The 23,757-nt window shown below is 38.2% G+C and overlaps 1 protein-coding gene across 6 annotated transcripts in view; it reads left to right on the top strand.

Annotated features, from left to right (window-relative positions):
• RHOT1 (ras homolog family member T1) overlaps positions 1-21,506 on the top strand; it is a 57,652-nt gene extending 36,146 nt beyond the window's left edge. For 3 of the 6 annotated variants that reach the window (XM_040641015.1, XM_040641010.1, XM_008695378.2), the window contains exons 14-21: positions 240-340; positions 2,198-2,328; positions 3,015-3,098; positions 4,853-4,972; positions 6,127-6,329; positions 7,368-7,463; positions 9,126-9,248; positions 20,393-21,506. In XM_040641015.1, coding sequence (XP_040496949.1) covers positions 240-340; positions 2,198-2,328; positions 3,015-3,098; positions 4,853-4,972; positions 6,127-6,329; positions 7,368-7,463; positions 9,126-9,248; positions 20,393-20,510 — 976 coding nt within the window. In that variant the 3' untranslated portion in view covers positions 20,511-21,506. The remainder of the gene's footprint in view (positions 1-239; positions 341-2,197; positions 2,329-3,014; positions 3,099-4,852; positions 4,973-6,126; positions 6,330-7,367; positions 7,464-9,125; positions 9,249-20,392) is intronic. The other 3 variants (XM_040641012.1, XM_040641011.1, XM_040641014.1) reach the window with 3 other exon arrangements.
• The last annotated feature ends 2,251 nt before the right edge of the window (positions 21,507-23,757 follow it).

Here is a 23,757-nt window from a genome sequence, read left to right as displayed (position 1 = left end):
TGTGTAGGTAGAGGAATCCCACTCTCCCCTGCCAGCCTTGCATCCCCTCCCTCTCTTCTCTTCCTGAAGAATGGCGGTGTAGGGAAACCCAGGGTTGGGCACATGGGAAATTAAAGAAGTCTGACAGAAATTATCTGGGTCTGGTGGTAGGATTATTTGAGCTGTTGGGATTTTTTTTTTTTTTTCCTATAAGTGTTAATTTAGGAACTTTTCCTGTTTCCACCTCCTCCCTTTCTTAGGCTCACGACCTACTTAGACGTCCAGCGATGCCTGGAGTATTTGGGCTATCTAGGCTATTCTATATTGACCGAGCAAGAGTCTCAAGCTTCAGCCATTACAGGTAAGTACCTGGATAGTACTCAGTTCACGCTAAGAAGCATTTTTTAATATTCTGGGTTCATGTGTGAAAAGAGTGAAAATAAACTCCTCTTCATTAGTCTTCCACGTCTATACTCAGTTTGTTCTCCTGGCCATTTGGTAATTTCTTTTGAGGTCAGAGGCTTGATTTTACTGTTTATCAAAAAAGAAAGAGTAGGGGCACCTGGGCGGCTCAGTCAGTTAAGCATCTGCCTTCGGCTTGGGTCACGATCCTGGAGTCCTGGGATTGAGCCCCACGTCGGGCTCCCTGCTCAGTGGGGAGGTCAGCTCCTTCCACTGTCCCTCACCCCTCTCTCACTCTCTCTCTCGCAAGTAAATAAATAAAATCTTAAAAAAAAAAAAACAAAAAAAAACACCTTAAAAAAAAAAGAAAGAGTAGAGGTTTACTGCTTACCCCTGAGGACACTCCACTGATGAACATGAGGGAGGGCTATGGGCATTAAATGTATTGTAATGTGCCAGTTTATCTGGTCTTTTCATTTTCTTTAGACATCAAAAACAATATTAATACATAATTCTGATACTGAATTAATTGTGTATGTCTTGGTTTTGTGACCATTTTCTACATTAGGAAATCTTTCCCAGACTTAATAATTCTTGCTAAGTAGTATGCTCCACTTAAAGAATACCATAGGTATGGAAATAGCAAATTAGAGAACGGATTGTTTCAATATTTTTTTATATCCTAATTGGTGGGGGGAAATGCCATATCTTACAGGAAGTCCAGGCACAAGAAGACTACCATTTTTTTTTTTAAGATTTTATTTATTTGAGAGAGAGCAAGAGAGAGAGAGAGCACAAGCAGGGGGGTGAGGGAGAGGGAGAAGCAGACTCCCCGCTGACCAAGGAGCCCGATGTGGGGCTCAATCCCAGGACCCTGGGATCATGACCTGAGCCAGAGGCAGACGCTTAACCAGCTGGGCCACCCAGGCGCCCTGAAGACAACCAATCTTAAATTGACAAAGTACCCTTTAAAGTAGTTAACCAATTAGACACTATTTAATTCAGTACCAAAGAGCAAGGAACGATTTGCTAGCTAGCATGAGGTTGTCTCGATCAACAAAATATCGTGGCCATCTTGCTATATCAATAAGTATAGTTTTATATATCTTTAATGTTAAATAGTGTGTCATCGTACGGATGTTGTGTAACTTACTGAACTTTCCCATGATTGTTGTATTTTTTTATCATTTTCAGTTTTTGGCTACTATAAGTAGTGCCTCTGGTGAGCTTTGTTGTAGTTGGATTTTAGGGTACAGCTTAAGGAAGTCTCTTTACCTCTGGAAGAGAGGTGCCATTGCTCTGCTGTTGGAGTGTTGTTTTCTGGCCTGCCTCTTTTACAGATTAACATTTGAAAGCCAGTTAACCCCAGAGTGCATATCTCTTTCCCATTTATAAATTCAAGAGTGTGCAGATTGGAGACAGCATCTCTTAATTTGTAATTTGTTATGACAGTTATTTATCACAGGAGAAAATAGGATATAATGTTGGCTATATTCATTGTAATTTTCATTCACTGTTAGGATATAGTTTTCCTTATGCAAATGTGCTACTTATTTTATGATGAAATAAATGTTGTTTGGTTCCCAGAAGTTCACTTTACAGCCAGGTTTCAGAAATGCATCTTCTCCACCCAATGAAGCCCTTTGGTATATTTAGTGCTTGGTTCCACGTACAGCCTGGCTGTTGCACAGTGTGTCTGTTTATTAATCATATACGTCATAAAAATGAGAAGTGACAGTACCCTCTTTTGCTGAAGATGAAATGGACGCTCAGTGAGTCTAAATGATACATAATTAGTTTTTTTTCTTCCTCTTAGTAACAAGAGATAAAAAGATAGACCTTCAGAAAAAACAGACTCAAAGAAATGTGTTCAGATGTAATGTAATTGGGATGAAAAACTGTGGGAAAAGTGGAGTTCTCCAGGCTCTTCTTGGAAGAAACTTAATGGTGAGAATTCTCAGATAATAGAGCTTTATCCAACAAATTTTTATAGTCACAAGTTTACGTGATTTTTTTCATAGCCATTAACTTGTTTAGATGATTACTAGAGCTCAGTGGCCTGTGTATATAAGTAAAGTACCATCTAAGGGTAACAACGATCCTGTTGAACTACCTTTCTCTTCGTTTCATTGGTGTTAGCTGCCATTTGTCTTTTTTTTTTCCTCAGCGGTATTGAGGTGGGGGTTAAACGAATACATGTGGAAGTACCTGACACGGTGCTTGGCGTGAAGTAAGTGTGCAGTAAATATTTCAGCCTGAACGCTGTATCCGGTTCTGGCTACCGCCCTGAGTAAGGAGAGGGATGTTTCCGGACGGGCCTCACGTCAGACCAGATTACAGTCGAAGGAGAATTGCTAGCAGGTGGCTCTGTAGTACACTTGCAGTCATGTAGTTTCCTTCCTTTGCAGCTGCGCCTTTTACTTTATGCAGAACAAATGCATCTTTTGTCTTAGACCTTAAGAACTAAGAAACATAAAATCAATGTCCCCTTTGTGCTGATACATAATACATAGTGTACGGAAGAATGCCCTTTTATTTATAACACACCCACACATACATGCAGAGTGTGTGTGGATGAAAACTAGGTACTGCAATTTCTTACTGTAAATATTGAGACTTTCGGTTGTTTTCAGAGGCAGAAGAAAATTCGTGATGATCATAAATCCTACTACGCGATCAACACGGTTTATGTATATGGACAAGAGAAATACTTGTTGGTAAGAAATTCTCTGGCATATAAAGATTAGTAATTATTAGGTTTATTTTTATATGACTCTTTGAAAACATAATTGGATTTACCATAATGGCTAGATGTGGAACTCGTGTGATTTTTTTTTCTTTTACCTGGTTTATTCACTAGAATTAATTTTAATTCCCCTGATGTGTGTGGTGATCACATGGGTGTAGATATAAGTGAAAATCTATTCGTGTGCTTAATTGTATATTATACACAATAGAAAGCAGAAACAACAAAAAAAATAACTTATCTTTCCTCTTTCTTCCACTTTTCTTTAAAAAAAATTTTTTTTCCTGGGGGCGCCTGGGTAGCGCAGTCATTAAGCATCTGCCTTTGGCTCAGGGCGTGATCCCAGGGTCCTGGGATTGAGCCCCACATCAGGCTCCTCTGCTGGGAGCCTGCTTCTTCCTCTCCCACTCCCCCGCTTGTGTTCCCTCTCTCGCTGGCTGTCTCTGTCAAATAAATAAATAAAATCTTTAAAAAAAATTTTTTTTTCTTCTACTATTGACTAGAAATTAATATGAAAGCACATTAATAATACAAGCACCACATGTGCTTGGTAGTTTGTCTATATTCTGAATCGAGTTTCATCTATTTAGCAGACAGGAGTATAGTTACCAAATGTGTTAGTCTAAAAAAAAATGGATGAAAGAAGTGTGTGACTGAAAAGACACTATGAAATACATTAGAAAGAGATATATGTTCTTGGATCCAGTCAGTTTGGTTCGAACCCTGATTCACCATCGATTAGCTGTGTGACCTCAGACAAGTGGCTTATTCTCTCTGAGCCTTTCTTATTAAGTTAGCTAATACGAGGAGCTCCTAACAAATAATAGGTACCAGAAAAAGTTCATTTCCTTTCTTTTTCTTTTTGGAAATAGTTTATTCTACCAGACAGGTGATCACATTGAATTTCATACAGTTTTTCCTCTTTATGATAAAAGTTTTTTGTCAGTTTCTTATTAAACCTTGTTTATCTCCCATTCTTTTCCTGTAAGTATAGTTCTACTTAACTGGGTACTCAGTAAATAGAGCTGACTGTTAATTTTCCTGTTTTTATTCTTATACTGTTCTTAGTAAATTGGTATCTTTCGTGCCTCTGCCTATCCGTGCTGTGATGGTGTATATTTGGGATATATCGAGTCACTTCTGGTCTTGTACTTGCTTCTCTCAGCAGAGGTGCACGATCTTCTAAAACTCAGTAGTACTGAATTTTACTCTTGCGGGATCAGTGTCATAAGGGGGCTATTTCTTTAGAGGTTGTATAATAAACATTAAAAAAGAGTGGGCAGTGAAGCAGAACAAAATGACCTTAGTGTAAAGAGTCTTTGTTTTAAGTTGGTGAGAGAAAAGGTGGTCTGGTAGAAAGAAAATAGACTTGAAATCATAGTTGAGTTCAAATTTTGGTCTGATGACTTGCTCGATGTGTTACCTTAGGCAGCTGACTTTCTGTTTAGCTTGTCATCTTATCTGTGTAGAGAGTGTGCGTAAAGGGCCTGCCTGGCACGTATCAGTCACTAAACGTTTGCTTCTGTAAAACCTTAATCACTGTTTTCAGTCCACAAAATCAGAAGCTACTTGTTTATCTCCACTTCCCTCCTCTAAAAATAGCCTGAAAAGTTATGTTTAACTAGTACTTTATTTGGAAGTCAAGCAGTAATAACATATCATGACTTTAATTAAACATCAATATTATGATATTAATGTTTCTTATTATCTTTTTCTTTTTACAAGTTACACGATATCTCTGAATCGGAATTTCTGACTGAGGCTGAGATCATTTGTGATGTTGTGTGCCTGGTATATGACGTCAGTAACCCCAAATCCTTTGAATACTGTGCTAGGATTTTTAAGGTTTGTCGTTCTTTTGGTCTCTGTACCTGTTGGTTTGGTTTGTAACTTTATATGGAGTTAGATGAAATTGTATAATGTGATGTTTTCTAACCAGGGAAGATGCAAGAAAATCACTTGCAGAGCTTTTAAAAAATACATTTGTGTCCCATCCCTAAAGGTTCCGGTTTCATTCTGAGGTGGTGGAGTCCGAGATATCTGTATTTTAAAAACATTTTTTTCCACATGTGACTCTGATGTGCATCCATAGTTACGAACCTCTGTGCACATGGAGGGGTGCCTGACTTAGCTCAGTCAGTGGAGTGCATGACTCTTAATCTTGGGGTTGTGAGTTCGAGCCCCACGTTGGGTGTAGAAATTACTTAAAAATAAAATCTTAAAAAAAGAAAAAAAAAGCAGTGCACATGGATTATATATTGCCAGTTTCACCAATAATAATAATAGAACAAGGGGAAAAACCAGAGGCCTGAAAAGTCCTCAGCCACTTTGAGATCATCATCAAGATGCAATAGGAGTTAAAAACTGTAGGTACAAAGGCATTTATTCTAGCATTGTTTTTAATGAAAAAAACTGGAAATAATCCAGATGCCTAACAATAGGAGGATGGTTTACTAAATTAAGACAAAATAATACAGTGGAATATTAAGCAGCCATTAAAAATAATGGTTTTTGAATTCTGAAAACATGGAAGATTCAGCATTATATTTTTAAATGGCTAGGTCCAGCATGACTGCAGCTATAGAAATGTATATAAATGCATGTGCTTAAGGACTAATATATGAAAAATGAAAATAGTGAAAAAATAATAAAATTGGGATGCAGAAATTTAAAAACTGAAAATAGTGTGCTCTAGGATAGAGGAATTTAGATGGATTTTTCTTTGTTTCAAAATATGGTATCTTTTTAATAAAAAATACAAGTTTTTAAATTGTAGTGATTCTGAAGAGTCATTATAGGTTCGTATGGTGACCAGCATTAGAAAATTGGCCCTGGTCTTATCAGACTGCCCTGGTCCACTGCCAGTCATTGCCTCTTAGTTTACTTTCTCTTTGAGGCTATGCTGTGCCTAGCCAGAGATAATTTTCAGTACACAGTAAATTAAATATAGTGATTTTTTACCTTGTCATCAGATTTTGATTTTCGTTTTTATTCCATAGCAACACTTCATGGACAGCAGAATACCTTGCTTAATCATAGCTGCCAAGTCAGACCTGCATGAAGTTAAACAAGACTATAGTATTTCACCTGCTGATTTCTGCAGGAAACACAAAATGCCTCCACCACAAGCCTTCACTTGCAATACTGCTGATGCACCCAGTAAAGATATCTTTGTTAAACTGACAACGATGGCCATGTACCCGTAAGTACTTGCTCTGCCATCATTTTCATGTTGCATGGTTCATAAGAATGTCGCATGCCATGATTAGCCATGAGGGCGGAACCTTTGTCACACAGAAGTTGTTCAGCAACAGAAAGAGACTTTGTAATGAGAAGGAACAAATCTGAGTAAACGCGAGTTTGGTTTGGGTGCCATAAGAAAATTACACAAACCATGCTTCTGACAGGATTTGTATATTTTTAAGCAGACTGTCACTATCGTAATAGGATAGTACAATGAAACTCAGCCCCCGACCCAGCATTTAAAAAATAGTCAAATGGGGTTGGCATCATGTTGCTTTATGCTTTTAAGACATTTCCGTATGAACAAAAAGTTCATTTTAATATTTTTCTGTTGATTCATTGACCTTGAGTATGTGGAGGATTCTAAAATATTTTATGAATTAATGTTTAAATTATAGATATGTTTGAGAATATAATGTCTTTTTTAAGTGCTGTAAAAAGTAATTGTAATTGGAATTCCTGCTATATAAATGTTTTACATTAAGTGTTATGAACCATGAATTTTATGTACATTTATTGTATATCTATACATGCATATGCATAAGCACATAACTGTGGACATTTTCATAGCTTACTAACTGCCTTAGAATTGCATGGTTCTTAATGGCATTCTCCTCAAGTACTGTGTGTGTATAATTCTGTTTCGTAACAAGATAGTTTTTCAGGCAGTGCGTTTCTCAGGACTTTAGCTTAATCTCTTTATTATTAATTTAGTCTCTAAATTATTTTTCTTCTTATAAAAACTGCAGTATAAAGTACAGTAATAATCAAACATGGCTGCGAACTGAAGTCTTTGAGAAAGGTGTTAATTTGTGCAGACTCTAAATCAAAGTTAACTTCACTGCTATTCTGTTAACTGATACTTTAAAAAAAAAGGCAGCAAGCCTTTAAAATTCTATTTGTATTGGAAGACAAGTCGTTCCTATTACTATAAGATAAACAGAACCTTATTTATGTCTTGCCTTTGCTTTAAAACTCTCACGTATGTTATCTACAGAGAGGACCATTACAGAGACAGACTCTGCCGAGACATGGGCAACACTGATAGGATAGAGAATTTGAGAAAAATCTGGGTCTTTCTAAAAACTGCTTTGTAAGTTGCTTTTTCTTTATGGCTTCTGTGGGATTTTGTTGACATTTTCTTATAGATGACCAGATCTCCTTTCTTGCCGTAATTAACATTTAGTAATTATGCAGAAACGCACTGCTTGGTCAGGCTTACCGCCTAACTGTATATTACAGTGGTGTTTTTTTTTTCTTTTTCTTTTTTTCTTTTTTACTATGTAAATGCGCTGTTTTAAGCTTGTAGATAACTGTAACTGTGTTTTCAGATCTGCATCTTTAAAACGTTCTACTGCAATGCGTGTGTGCGTGTGTGTGTATGTGTGTGTGTATATGATAAATGTACATACAGGGACACTTGCTTATATGGTTAACCCCAAACTACTTCTCATGAAGCATCTCCCTGTTGCTAAGCATACTTTGCATCTCTCCTTTTTGGTGGGTGGAGCCTGCGTATGTTGAAGAGTCAGGCTGAATTGGTAAAATAACAGATGGATTCCAGTATGACAGCTGGCAGCGGCTTGGTAGCATCGATATGTTCCTCATCACAAGTCAAGTTTTTAAAAGGAATGTCTTGAGTCTATGAGAGTTTAAAAATTAATTCTCGTTTTTCTTCATGTTGGGAATTAGGCATTATTGGGACGCGGCTAATCTCCACAACCATGCCACCGTGCGATGTGGTCTCATCAGCTCTCACAAGCTAAGCCAAGTCAGATTGGGCCAGTCCTTTGACTGAGAAGCCTTTAAAAACAATGTTCAGGTGTTACAGGAAGTGCTGGCATTGAGTCATCAGATGGCGCTCTTCTGAGTGGGTTCTGCGCCAGCGCCTCTTCGGGGTGCTGTGCTGGCTTTGTATGTCTGAGTGGCTCTGACCACTGGGCAGTCCCTGGAGGCCCCCTACTTTGGTTGCTAGGACGGAGGTGACAGAGATTGCCCCATGTGCCTGTCCCAACTAGGATAACTCCACTCAACCAGAAAGGAGTCAGAAAGCCTCCCTAAATTTCATATCTAATACCAATTGGACCCATTGTTGATTTTTACATCTTTACCCAGAGTTTCATACTTAGCTGCTGTGTTTTAGTAGCAGATGAAGTCAACCCTGTATTTTGTTCAAGTGGAAATTTATGAAGCACTTTGATTTCCTTTGGGAGCCAAGGTGCTTGATGAATTAAAGACGATGTTGTTCATATCTCCTCAGGGTTGAATATACTCGTCTTTTGACCCTTTTGTGTATTTGTCACTCTTCTCCTTCCTGGTTTTCAGGCATGTGTGTATGCTGAGGGAGGAGGAGGGAATGCTTATTTAAATGCTAGCAAACTTTGTCCTTTCGGTGGGTGCTATGGCTTACTCAGTTTTTCTTTTGATTAATTTACATGAGGGTGCCATCTATTGCTGTGCATACTTATTCCACCAAACCTCTTGTAATAATAATTCCATCCCCCCTCCAAAAAAGCCAAGAGTGTTAGCTAATTTTCCTTAGGCTTTCTCTAGGGAGGGAGGAGGGAGCTATTGCTGCGTATCGTATTTTTGGTAAATGTGGAATTCTGCACAACTTTAGCATGCCCCACACTGTCCTTTTCCTTAGTGTTGCTTATGCCTAAATCTTTTTTTTTTTTTTTAAGTTGGCACACCCTAACTTGTGCCGTATTTGTAAGTAAGAACTCAACTCCTGTCCTTCTGTGTGTTTTCGCAGCCATGCCCGGTTACGCTGTATGTGCACCTGCAACAGGTGTACATTTTGCATCTGTCAGAACTTCCTCAACTCAGACTTGCTGCAATCTGTAAAGAACAAAATCTTCACTGCAGTTCTTAACAGGTTCTTAACTTTATTTACTGGGTACCAGGCATTCTGTTAAAATACAAAAGAAAAAAAAAAGCGGATAACTATTTATTATACAGATACTCACTACAAAGACCACAAGCCAGCCGATGCCCAACTAACTTCCACTAAAATTCTCACCGTGGTGACGATGTTTTTAGGGGACTATAAAATAAGATTTTGGATTTCTTTTTTCATGAAGAAAGTTAAATCATTCATATGATAGGATAATATGTGTAGGGAGATTAAAATCTTTTGGCTGAGAGTTGTAGAAATAGATTAGAACTTTCATGGTAACGAAAAGACATATTGATCCCAAATGTTAAACTGGACTCACGTTCAACTAATATAACTTAATTAAAACCATACTAATGCGAACGGTATCTTGGGTTTGAACAATTTCTGTATTATAAGTACCTGGAATGTTTATTTGAAAGAGCATGGCTTCTGGAAATGAGGATAATAGCCAACTTTGAGGATTCAGAGGAATATGGGAAAGAACAAAAGATCTGTATGTAGTACTAGTTTTTGAGGTCTTTATGAGCCCAAAACATGAAGTATGCCTAGAAAGTAATATGCTTTTTAGAAAGGGAAGCAAAACAAACAAACAAACAAATAGGATATCTACATTCCCTCAAAGCACAGAACTTGGAAGGTTATATTCTTATTCTGGTCATGCTTCCATTGTTCAGATTCACATTTTGTGAACATTTAAGAGCCTATGTACTATTAATTTGTATCTACTGCAAATTTTGTGTCTAAAAATGAATGAGTGTTTTGAAATTGACATTCAGCTGTCATTGGGAGCTGGGCTTGATTAAGACAGATGATCCAGCTAAATAGATTTTGGTTGGAAATGGGTCCATTCTTTGTCTTACTGTTGGACTCTCGCTGAAGGCTAAGCTCTGGCTGTAGGATAGTTTGTGTCCACCAGCAAAAATAGTAGATGTGGCCGTGAAACAGTGAGACTATATTTAATGTGGGTCAGAAACTGATTTTGAAGGCATTCTAAAAGAGTTGCGGTGATGTTTGGAGCACTAGCAGCTCTGGAATAAGAATGCAGCCATCTCAGGTGACTGCTTTGAAGGGACCGCCACACTAATTTGGTGGTAAAGTTCTGCCTCTGTCCTCTGAAAGGCATCTTATAAAGTAGTAACACAGATTCTCTCATGACGACCGTCTGAGAAAGTGCAAGGCTAGTTCAAACCAGACAACATTCAGGAGCTCCGGTGTTGGAAATGGTAGAGTGGGAAGAGATTCCAGAACTCATCTGGCCTAACCTCCCATTAGAATGCCTTACTTCCTGTGGAGAGTACTGTTTATCTGCTGATGGCTTTCCTCATTGGAGAGGGTTTTTGCTTTTGCCTTTGCTCTTTATTTTTATTTTTTAACTAAAATGATTTCCCTATAACTTTCTCTCCTTTAGTTTTAGTTCTGCCCTTTAGAACAACATACGACTATTCTACTCCCTCTTCAACCTAGCAATCCTTCAGACATTTGAAGACGGCCATCATGTCTCCCCTAATTTTCTCTTCTCCAGGTAGAACATCCCCATTTCTTTCAGCCTTTTCTTAAATTAGATGGTTTAGTGACTTCATCAGTCGTGGTTGTCCTCGTCTGAAAGCCCTTTAGGTTTTCAGAGCTCCTCTTAAAAGAGGTACCACTGAGAATGGAGAGCAGTGCTCCAGGTGTGATGGGACGAGTTCCCGAACAGCGGGTAGTCCTGTTCCACAGTCAGGACGGCACCTGTCTGCTGCATGAAGTAACGTTTTTAGCAGCCCCATCCCACTGTTGATGTATATGAATCTTGGGGTTCATATTTGAATCAGATTTTTTTTCATATGAGGTACTGTTAAGGCAGTGTGTCCCCCCCCAGTTGTGTACTTGACATTTTTAGTTGACTCTTTGAATCTAAACACAGATACCTGTGTATCTCTATTAAATGTCATATTCTTCTTTTTGATCCATTTGTTCTAGCTCAGTCATTTCAAACATTATTTCTGTCATTTGTCCCATTATATATCTCTCTTGGCATTGTGTTATTTGCAAACTTGGTAGATATGTCTTCTTTATCGTTCAAGTTATTAATAAAAAATAATGTCGAATACCAAGAGATTGGAGAGAGAGAGGGAGCCAAAGCCAGCAAGCCGTGAAGTATTCCCTCGGAGAACTCTTTTCCCAATGACACAGGCTTAAAATTCTTGGGGAAAGATTATTCTGTAAATTAAAAATATTTTATTATCCAGTCCGTGTTTTATCATATTATCTTACAAGAGATTTCATGGAGGGTTTTTTTGAAATCAATATGTAATTTCTAACACATTTCTGAGATCTACCAATGTAGTAATTTTATCTAAATAGGAAGTGACATCTGTTTGGTGTCTTATTCTCGGTGAACCCACCTTGGCTCCTAATAATTGCTAATCATAAAAACCATCTGTTTTACTTACTCTGTAAGATCTTGAGTGTCCATACTTGCAGATTGATTCATTGTCTGCATCTTTAGTGACAATTTTATTCTCAGGTCGGTTTAGTCAGCTTCCAAATGGAAAAGGGTGTGTATTAATGGATGAGTTTGCTCGTAGTTAAGTACTCTGTACAACGATCTTTGAAGAGAAATCAGTACATTTTGTCATATCTATTTATAAACTAGAACTGATTGAATGGTAATGTCAGCATACGTCTAGTAATCAAGAATGGAATGAATGAAAAAGATAAGGAGGGAAACCAACATACCTTTCAAAGAACTCCTTCCTGATTCCTCGTAGTGTTTCAAAATTTTATAGAAGTACGGTGGAAACAAGAGTCCTGTACTGAAGTTTCCCCTAGTTTACAGAAGGATGTAGATAAGGTAGATGGGGGTGGAGCCCCAGCACTTAACTACCTACAGGGTCTGGATGGGTAATGTCAATGCACGAAGGTGGCCAAGTATGAGAAGTGAGAGACGTAGGGACCATGCCAGGCCCTGTCTAAAAGAGGCAGCCACGACTCAGCTCTGGCCATTTGTTGTTGCCCAGGCTGGCTGTTGCCAGGTCTTCTGATTCTAGGAGACACTAGACATCAGGATTTTTATGTGAAATTTCCTGCTATTCACAAAATGGCAAGTAAATGTAAATCTTTAAAAGTACTGATCAGAACAAAACATGTTGACAGGCCACCAGCTTGCAACCTCAGGCTAAAGATATGGCCTAGAGTTGTGAAACTGCAGGCAAAAAAAAAAAAAAAATACATACACCCAAGGAGTGAAATGTCTCTTTCCCCTTCCCACCAACCAAATTCTACTTCCTTTTTCATGAAGAATCTGAAAAACTTGTGGGGTAATGGGGTCGTCTCCTTTCTTTCCTATCTCTCAGGTTGTGGTAACCTTTGGTGGTTGGCCACTATTGGTTTGCCATGCTAGATGTATCTTAATGTTATAAAGCAGAAAAAGGATTGATTAATCGGGTAAAAGACATTTAGGTATTTTTCACTGTAATTCAGTAGGGAGGAGTCTCACTCCACACTAAGCTTTTAAGTCTCTGGTTTTAGAAACCTGCCACGTCTCGTGTTTGACTTCGAAGTGTAAAAAAGTAGTTTTAAAATTTTTATTTAAGCAAAAAGTTTCATTAAATGTCTGCAAAGAAATTAATAGACGGGTATTGGTACGTACATGTTGGTCTCAAATTTAATGCCTTGGCTTAGTGCACTTGTAAACATGTTGGTTGTGGAAATAAATCACTTCCAGAGATAGTACCTGTTTGAGGCCACATTCTCCCTTTACCTCCCTCTGCTCCTGTGATTTAGTCGCTCACATACTTAAGTACCTGCTTTAGATAGGATCCTGCTGTGAGCTGGGGCAGAATATGAAGATGAAGAAGATATGGACCTGCCTTTAAGTGCCTTTCTAAATACTATGTTATTAGAAAAATTTTCCTTAAACTTTGATTATGTTTTCAGTAACCTTAGTCCCTTAGGCTACAAAAGGAAGTGCTACAATCTGATCAAGAGAGGATTTAAGCCCAATAATTTATATTTAGGCATATTAGGCACAATCCCACAGATTCATTTCTGAAATTACCAGTTTTTTCCCTAGCTAGCTGTCTTTGACCAGTAAATATTGTCCCCTTTTTTTTGAGTTTGTTTACGGACACTACGTATTTTAAGTAGAGAGTAATAAAACATTTTTTTTCTTTTTAATGTAATTGAATATGTATTTGTTTCAAGATGTGAAAAAAAATGTTAAACTATGTATCTGACATGTAACTCTGTTCTTTAGTAATTACGGTCTTACCCTTGTGATCTGGATAGCTTTATGTTTTTCTTTAGAACAGTTTATGAATAACCGGAATTATTTGAATTTAAAAACATTTAGAAGATGATTAATATCTGGTCAGATGATTTTAATCTTTGGCAATGCTTTCATTTCAAATAGTGTAAATTATGGTACTGGGAAAATAAACCTTCTGATGATGTTTTAATTTTTAATTACCTTTTCGATCTGAAGGTGTTAAAATGATTACGTAGGAGTGAGCTGGATTGTTGGTTTGAACTACCCAGGGTTTTAGTTATCAAGTATTTATTATTCTGACTTCAGAAGACTCCTACTTTGCATGACGATGTTACTATACTGTAGTGTGCCGTGGACTTTAATTTGTCCTTTCCTTTAGGTGTCACTTTGTCCTTTCCTTTAGGTGTCACTTTGTCATTTTTTTTAACTTCTCTCAGTCCCTATCCCAGCTAATTTCTGTGTGTAATCCTCCCACTTCTCCTAACCTATAATTTAATTGAAATTGTTTATTTTATGATTTGTTATTTTGGTGTGATTTTCTTTGATACGTATTTTCGTTTTAGGATTTCTTTCATCCCATTTTATTATTTGCATCAGCCATATAAATTATTTGTTCATGTTAGTTCTTAAGTTCAGTAGCAGCATTTGACTTTAGCAACCAAGTGCGTAGTTCACCGTATTTACAGCGACCCAAAGGGGTGATGGACGGTCATTGGACCCATTGAATTCTTTGCCCTATTTTTTTAATGCATTTTTAAAATTGGGTGTATGTGGCATTTATTTTAAGCCATTTATTAATAATATTTGCCCATGTTGCTTAAATAATCACCGAAGTTGCTCCTTCATGTACTTTAAAACCATGGTACTTATAGGAGCCCCTTTTTTGAAGAAAGGATTTTATTATTGTCACAGTGAAATGAACTGCCTTTTCATAGGATTGCCTTATGAAGAGGATAGGTACCTTGAGATCTTAATGTTCTAGAGATTCTTCTGGGGATGTAAGAGTTCTTAGGATATTATGTTAATGTAAACTATTGTATCCAACACAGTCTGTCCTGTGTTTTAGTTTCATATGAAGCTTCTATGTTGTCTTGTATCAAGGTCCTTACAAGACTTTTCCTTAAATTAGTATACATAGTCTTATGTTTAAAATTATACAGGAGCTTATGTTATAGATTCTCATTAAGTAAGCTGCTGTTTGCTTATGCGTTTTAATTTTTTTGCCATTTGGTTAGAATATTAAAGGACACCACAAGATGGAGTTTGCTTGTTTGATCTCTAAGTATCAGTAGGTAACATATAGATACTCTGTGTTTCCCATGTATCTAGAATCATCTATATATTTCGGTTCTTATGCTTGGTGAAGCATTTCTTGACATTGATGCACACTTATGTCCTTTTTCAGAGTATGTTACTATCCACGCATGCTCAGTTAACAGCTTGCTTATGATGTGTGTTGCAACTCATTGTGTTGAATAGTATATTTTGACTTCTTAAGCTATTTTGAGAAATGCCTTATTAAAAGATTTCATACCTACCAGTTCAATTAGAAGAATTGTCATTATTAAAATTATTATTAAGAGTAATTGCATTATTATTAGAAAAGATACTTCACCAGGCAAAAACTAAGCACCAAGAAAACATTGAGAGGAGTAAAAGCAGGGAGGCCCACAAGACTTCAAAAAGCAAGTGAAAGATTTAAAAACAGAATACTTAACTATAGTTTTGGTGACCTTGGTACAGTTTTCAACTTGAGCTATGTTATTGCAATTAGGAAAAAGCTGTGTGTGCTATCTATGAGCCCTAGTAACTAGATTCCATGCATTACAGTTACATAGGCGGTTCCGAAGTATTAACTTAAAAATTCCTACTTGAAATATGTATGTGGATAGAATTCTAAAATTAGAAGAACACTCATATTCCTGCATCTGTGCACCACTGCTTTGGGTTTGGAAAGGATCGGGTGGTAAGATGAGAAGAATGCAATCTAGGAAATTCACGTTTTTTCTGCACAGTTGCATGGGACGGCTGGTGAAAGCTCCTGGGTGGGACTGCTCTTCCCGCCATCTCAGCACTGCTGCTCTTGAGTTTGCTCCACTGAACTTTTCTTTCCTCCTCATAAGAGCCTGCAACTGACATCTGGACCTTTCTGGATTCTCCCCTTTCCTTAAATTCTAATTTTTGCAGACTTTTAGGTCTCTGCGGTATAGTTTTTACACCCCAGATATAAAGTCCTGGGACACGTTATAAAAGATAGTATTAAAAATACCCTATTAGGTTTAATTCCATTGAGCCCTTTAGAATTTGATTATTTTGTTTCTAAATATTGCAACTGATACAATTCCTTTTGTTACTGGTCAAATACGTTCAACCAGTAAGATTTTACTCATGTTCTTATACACGTCATAAATTGCAGAGTGAATCAAAAGTATCTCGTATGCCTTCTTTAAGGCATTCTGTGCAAAGGTACGTAGGAATGTGGTCACTGTTATATGCGTTGTTCACACAGACACTTCTTAATTTAAGCTTTTATTGCCTGAAGTTTGAAACCTCTCCTCCTTGCTGTCTTATTAAGTAGCAGTGTAGGGGTGCGTGGCTGGCTCAGTCAGCAGAGCATGCGACTCTTCATCACCAGGTTGAGTTGAAGCGTGGAGCCTACTTTAAAAAAGAAAAAGAAAAGAAAAAGAAAAAAAGTGCTTGTCATCTGATTGACATATGGGCCCTCAGCACTTCTAAGCAGAAAGGCAGCATCCAAAATGGAAGAATTTTCCACCTAAGAACTTAGAAGCTCTGACAAGCTTCAGATGATTAATTAAGGATTATATTCCAGCATTTAGTCATTATTTCTTGTGTTCTAAAAAGAGATACTGCTGAACTAAATTATTGCACATAGAGAAGGAAAATGTGATTCTGGTATATCAATAGATTTTTTATTTTTTTATTTAATTTTTTTAAAAGATTTTATTTATTTATTTGACAGAGAGAGCGAGCCCACACGCACAAGCAGGAGGAGGGGCAGAGGGAGAAGCAGACTCCCCGCTGAGCAGGGAGCCCAATGTGAGACTCGATCCCAGGACCCTTGGGATCGTGACCTGAGCCAAAGGCAAACACCCAACCGCCTGAGCCACCTAGGCGTCCCTCAGTAGATTTTTTAAAAACAATCTTTATACACATACATGCACACACATTTTTGACCTTGTAATATTCATTTTTGGGAAGTCTCTTAATACTAAATACGGAGAAAAATCTTACGTAGAAGGATATTCATCCTTTTAGTTATAGTCACCAGTAACTGGAGGCAGCCACCCATAGGGGAACCGGGTATAATACAGCTGTTTAAAATGATGTTTCTGTAATTTATGAAAAAGTCCTTACATAATAGTAAATTTTTAAAAGGATATAAAATTATATAAATTATACACATTGTGTTTGCAGCTATGTAAGAAACACATAGAAAAAGTCTCGGGGCGCCTGGGTAGCGCAGTCGTTAAGCGTCTGCCTTCGGCTCAGGGCGTGATCCTGGCGTTTCGGGATCGAGTCCCACATCGGGCTTCTCCGCTATGAGCCTGCTTCTTCCTCTCCCACTCTCCTGCTGTGTTCCCTCTCTCGCCTGTCTCTCTGTCACATAAATAAATAAAATAAAATTTAAAAAAAAAAAAAAGAAAAGAAAAAGTCTAAAAGGAAATACCCTAAGTTTTAATTCGTTGCCTTAGGTGATGGGACTCTAGGTGATTTTTTTTTCTTCCGACTTTTATTTTCCTCGTATCTCATAATGACCATATATTACATTTTTGACAGTAAAAAATAATAATAAACTAAAAAAAAAGTATGCCATAAGATAATTTATTCTAAAATGATATTTTATGTGAGTCATTTTGAAAGAATTGTACTTTGGAATTGTGGAAGAATTGTTTTTGCTTGAGTGTAGAAATGAGCTAGGAAGCAGCTTTATGAAACTATTACTCTGCTTCGCCTTGAGACCTGAAACGACAAACATGGCTCGGTTCTCATACTTACGGAATCTAATTAAGATCATGCACTGTTCTCTCTTCAGGTGCTGTCAGTCAGCTAAGCAACGACAAGTGTGCCATCCGTTATAAATGCTTTCTCGTACCGAGAGAGTCTGCTTAGTGCAGCTTTCAAAGGCACATGCAAATGGCATAAAATTGGTCTCTAAGTAGCTTTCCAGGTCCACAGGTGTCTTAAATAACCACTATAAGGTTGATGGAGTCATTGAAGTATTTCTTATGAGTTAATAGTTGCCTGAAGTTTTAAACTGGCCATATCTTGACCATGTATCTGGATTGCTTCTCATACGGAAATGTAAACTGCTGTGCTGCCTGTGGAGGGCTATCCTATAGCGGGGTGGGGGGTGGGGGGGGTGGGAACCAGTCATTACTGTCTTGAAATGCAAAAGCCAACTAAGCAATAAAGTCAGAATATATTATTCCGTGAATGGTAACACTTGCTTAAAATACAACAAAGGGAACTGTGTAAAACAGATTCCATACTTGAAAAATATTTATGAGAAATCATTTTGACCGATTTTAATGTGATGACAGCTAGCTTTAATCCTAGCTCTTTTCTTCCCCAAATTAAAAAATAAACATTAAAAAAAGTCTTCTAAAAATCCTCCATCAGTGAAGATGCATAAAAATCAGAGACCAAAGCGGAAGCAGAAGCTCTCCCGCCCTTTTAGCCTGTGGTCTCACTTTAAATTCTAGGCATCTCTATTGATTTGGAGCCACAGACTTAGGTCTCTGATAGTCCATGAGTTTGGGGTGTTGGACTCAATTTGTTACAGATGTACGTTTGCAGTTGTGGGTAGTCTGTAGTTAGAAGCATCAGTACGTTTCGTGACTCATGGTCGTTAGCCTCATTTTGAATGAATACTTACGGTCACCAATTACCGTCAGGAACTGCTTAGGGACGGTTTCCAGGGCCTCTCTTAGTGTTTCAGGTCTACCAGGACCAGCCTGGAAGGGATATATAGAGAGTGTATGTAACAGCCTCAGGTTTTCTTGCCGGGTATGTGAGTGTTTTTAAAAAGTACCCATAGCTCTTTTTTTTGGAAGTTTGGCAATTTGTGACAGAATACATTTATTTTAAATATAGAGAGCATGAGCTGGATCGTATTAGGGTGGCAACTCAATTTTTATGTGTGGGATGTTTAATTGAGAGATGTTATTTTCAGTCCCCTTCTTTTGTGAGCTCTGCCGTGAACTGCAAACTGTGTGCATGTGTATAAAAGGTTAAGAGCCCGGGTAGCTGAGTGGGGTGCCATGCTGTTAGCAGACGACGAAGGCAGTATTACTCACCAGGTGCACGCCGTCAGCTCTGTAGAAGATTCCATCTTCATGCAGTCATCCCATGGTCCACTTTTTCTTGAAGCCAGGTAACATTTCCCACAACCAGTGGGTTGGCCTTGTTGGAGTTTTTCCAAGTGGAAAAACTTGAAACCTACGAATTTTCTTCCCTAACTTGAAATAAATAAATAAAACATTGCCTGTTGGAGGAACTAACTCACAAGGTGGAATGAACCTGTGTTATCACTTTGCTTTGTAAAATAATATGTCAGGAGTGATTTTTTTCTTTTTTTTTTTCCTTTCTTTTCTTTTCTTTTTTTTTAGGAACTGGGGAGAATAAGAAATTGGCGTGCTGTGTGTTGTTTTGCCATGGTGATAAGCATGGAGCACTCTGGCTTGTGTTATAGACTTGTTTCTAGGATGGGCAGGTCGCGTTTTGTGATAGCTAATCTGATCGTCACTCTATCACTGAGGCAAAGTCGTTCTGTACCATTGATGTTCTTGGCTCTTAACTCTTTTGCATATGTCAGTGTCTTGGTCCTTTAATGATGTCTGACTTTGGCTTCAAATCTGTTTGTTTCTTAGTTGTAAAATAATTTCCTGACCTAGACAGTCTCTCTAAGCTCTTAATTCTGTAAGTTTTCTACATCTCCTCAATTGTGCTCATTCAACTAAAACTCCAGTGACACTTGAATAAAATAGTCCAGCTTTTGCTTTCCAGTGTTGTCCTCTTTCTGGTAAGCTGTCATACTTGAGACCCTTGAGGGGCTTAGCAGTGTCATTAACTGAGCATGCTCACAAACTCAGTTTGTGGTTCAGGCTGTCCCTGTTCCTGTCGTGCATACTATGGCTTCTTTTATGTCATTTACCTTTCAGTCCACCATGTTACATGATGTCCTTTAGTTGGTACCATTGTCACTGCCTGTCTGACTAATATCAGGGTTGGTTTTTTGTTTTGTTTTGTTTTTAATTTTCTTTCTTTAACCAGCAGTAACCCAATTAATGCAAACTGGTAAATCTTCCCCATCCCCTTTGGGATTTTTATGGTAAATTTTCATGGGGCTCAGTGTTTCCAAAGTTGACTTTAAGCATTGCTCTTAGAAAAGTATGGTCACTTGTCGCTTAACTGCTTACACGATAGCTTTTGACTCCTGGGCACAGGAGATCGCATATTAAGTTCCATGAAATTGACTCTCAAAATTGTGAGATCTCAGTTGTAGCTTTCATTTTGAAGGACCGTGGTGGGATTAAAAAGTGGTAGGTTGATTTGTCTACGTTCTCCATTTCCCATGTGAAGAAAATGTCTAAAATTTTAGATGTTGATTCCTCCCAAGTAGTAGCTAATTATAAAGACATTTGTCTTTATTAATGTCTGCATGATGTCTAAAGATAATGATTGTCTGAGCAATGTACATGTGGCTATATTGATAAATGTTTTTGGTAAGCATTACTGTATGCAATTAGCCTGACAAGTGTGCTAATACTTCCCTAAAAGTAGACTGTTACTATGTAATTGGTATTTTCATACTAATCATGTTTTGAACATTAATTATATTTTCTGACTACAGGCACGTGACACAAGCTGACCTCAAGAGTTCTACGTTTTGGCTTCGAGCAAGTTTTGGTGCTACTGTTTTTGCAGTTTTGGGTTTTGCTATGTACAAAGCATTGTTGAAACAGCGATGATTAAAAAAAAAAAATACCGGCCCTACCAAAAACAAATACTTTTATGTATTTATGTATGCTTTAAATTCTGCTAGAAATATTGAGATATTTATACATGCAGAGTTACTTTATTAATATTTGTAATTCATGCATAAGAGTATTTTAATGATAGTTATAACTGCAGTATTGGCTAGCATATGGAAAGAAAGAGCTTAACAGCCAAACTAAAATGGCTAAATTTCAGAGGCCAAAAGGGAATATTTTGTAAATAATGTACATATTCAGGCAAGATATGGTCTCCCAAACTGAATTCTAGAAATGATGTTTCTAGATGTTTCTATGTGGTATTGTTAGTGTTCGGTTGGCTCACTCTCCTAGGTCTAAGTCAGCTCAGAGATTGTATTTACTCATGGATCACTTATTTATTTCACATTTTACTCAGAACGATCCTTTGGGTTCTTTAAAGAACATGAGGCACAATTTGCCATTTTCTCTCCATTTTTAAAAAGAGATGAGTCGTGGTCAGCTCACACCTGTCTTTCAGTCACTCGTGGTAGGCCAGCCTCGAAGCCGCCGTGCAGTCTAGAAAGTTGCATAGCTGAGTGAAGTGCTTCTTTAAAGGAAGGAGTGAGGTAAAGGCAGTTAGCTGGGACGTTACCTGTATAATGATTATGTTGCTTCCTTTGTCTGTATGTGGAATTTTATAGCCCTTTCAATCAAATGAGAAAAAAAGATTTGTATATTATCAATGTTTTTAGTTTAAATAAACAGTCACCATTACTACTATTGCACTTCCTCCCCCAGTGTACATCATTCCATAACGGCCGTGTCTATTACAGTGTCTCACGGTGGCTGCATGTGTCATAAAGTGTTCTCTATCTGGCTAGGACAACCCGGAGGCAGCACTTTTTTAAATGGTAAAATAAATCTAATGAACATAAACTCTCATGATAAACCTATTTTTTTCCATCATCAACCTTTTCGAGTATTTAAATAAATAACTGCTGTGTACCGTGATCTTGAGTTTTTTGTCTTACGAAGTAAATAGAAATTTCTGTACAGGTGTGAATGGAATCCTCTGGTTTCTGTCTTTCTTACCTTGAAAATTATTTTTTGTTCAAGCAGATGATACTCATTAGGAGAGAAGACAAGTATGATTTGTATATAGAAGAAGAAGTCTATTTTAAAGTTGTGGGCAAATCTATTTGTCGAGAAGGCCAGAGGTTTTCTCCCACATACGCCTAGCTCGTGTGGTTTCTGCTGTGACATACGTGTTTATCCGCTTCTCTAACTTGGATTTTTTTTCCTTTTTTGCTGTTCTGATGGACGTCTAAAGATCACACTCCCCGAGCAGCTGGAAACAGCATAACTTACGAGCTGTACACTTGTAAAGTAATCTGTGCCGTATTTAGCTGGATACTTCCCTGTCCCCCTACTTCCCATTTCCATTCTAAATTTGAGGAAAGGGAAGATTAAGCAAAAATTAGGTGACTCCTCATTTTCTTTTTTCTCGGAGTCTCCTGCTTACACCTGTCTGTTACACAGCTTCCAGTGATAGTCAAGTCTTTCCTTCCAAGTTCTTCCCTGTTCAGATACAGATGGATACATTTGATAGATTGCTGTGTTTGTGAGAAACTGAGGAAGGAAGGTAGTTTGCCAAGACATAAAAGTGCTGTTAATGTACGTAGACTTTTCTGTCTTAATCTTTTCATTTGAAGCTCAAGTGTCCGATTGACAAGAAGGCCGGCAGCCGCCGTGCCTCACCTGCTCTTGCCCCGCGCCCCGCTCAGCCTGGCAGCAGCCTTCCTGTACCATCAGCGAGTGCAGGTGGGGCGGGTTTGATGGGGGAATGCTCCCTGGTTTCTCCTCTGTGACCTACAGAGTCACACAGTTATTTTCTTCATTTCACATTCACTTTAGAGACCAGTTAATGTGGGGAAATATGTGAACAAATAAAGGAATAGCTTCTGGCTTTGACAGTTTACTCTCAGAAGATGCAAGCTGTAAGAGCACTACGGGAAAATGAGGAAAATAGGGACCCGAGGATGGGAAAGAAAATCTTTCACTTTGCGCCAATTGCATTCTCTCTTAAATGGACCGTTCTAAGGCTGCTTGCTACAGTGTATTTTTTTAAAGATTTACTTATTTATTGGGGGCAGGGGGTGGACAGAGAAACAGAGAGAGAATCTCAAGCACACTCCCTGCTGAGTGCAGAGCCCAACACAGGGCTCAAACTCAAGGCCTGAGCCGAAATCAAGAGTCAGACGCTTAACTGACTGAGCCACCCAGGCGCCCCTGCTTGCCACACTATTTTAATGAAGTGAGGCAGTCATGTGAAGAAACGTCACTTGGAAGGTTTGTGGTCCTGTGGCATAATGTAGTAACTTAGCCGTACTTAGCACGTCAGGGGTCTGTTGCTTCTTGCCGTTCGTATGTCTTTCTCTTTTACATTTGACCAAAAAATGAGTAATGTCCCACATTGCTGGAGCTTATAAATGTTACAGTAGCGAGGCAGTGGGTGTTAGGGGTTTGGGGGGGGGGCACATAACCATTCTGAAATGACCTGTGAAAGAAGAGGTAGGGGGGCTGTGGGTATCCGTGCATATCTGTACATCACCCATCAGGGGAAAGCACCAAAGACGAGACATTCTGATGAGCCAGTCCTGAATGGAATGAGAATTTTTCTGACCTGAGGGAAGGCAACTGAATAATGAATAGCAAAGGGGAAACCGAGGTAAGTGCACGAACTCTGCGTAGAGTGTAAATCTTTCCTAAGTAGGCCCTGAGGATTCACCTGGTGTTAGCCGTGGGGCCCCTTTGTCTGAGTTGTACTAGTAAAAATCAGCATAAAAGCGTCTTTAAAATATCTGTACAAATCTTAAACGTGAGTATGTGACCAAGTTATCCTTACCGCGTTTATTTGGATCATCCTTTAAATTTTAATAGTCCGTGTGTTTTTAGGAAGCTGATTTGGGACTAGGTACTTTTTGGGAAGTAGGACGTCAAGATGCTTAAATTTATTTAATGTTTAGGGCAAGAGTGTTTCACGTAGACTGTCCCTAAAACCCCGGTCTGCAGATTTCACATCCCCAGTAACCCACTTGTTAAAACCTCTAAACTTGCAAGTAATTCTTGTCTTTTTAACTCTGTCAAAAGTCCCATCTGTGGGAATGAACTGTGAGGATCACAGTTACGAATTTGACTTCTCTTTAGCGTATCCCAAATTCAGCAACTCCTGTGGCACACGCAAACTATTCAGAACCTTTTA

This window comes from Ursus maritimus, unplaced genomic scaffold (genome assembly GCF_017311325.1).
Source record: "Ursus maritimus isolate PB19 unplaced genomic scaffold, ASM1731132v1 scaffold_24, whole genome shotgun sequence".
NCBI classification, from domain to species: Eukaryota; Metazoa; Chordata; class Mammalia; order Carnivora; family Ursidae; genus Ursus; species Ursus maritimus.
Note: the sequence above shows the minus strand (reverse complement) of the source record. Positions and strands in the feature narration are given on the sequence as shown.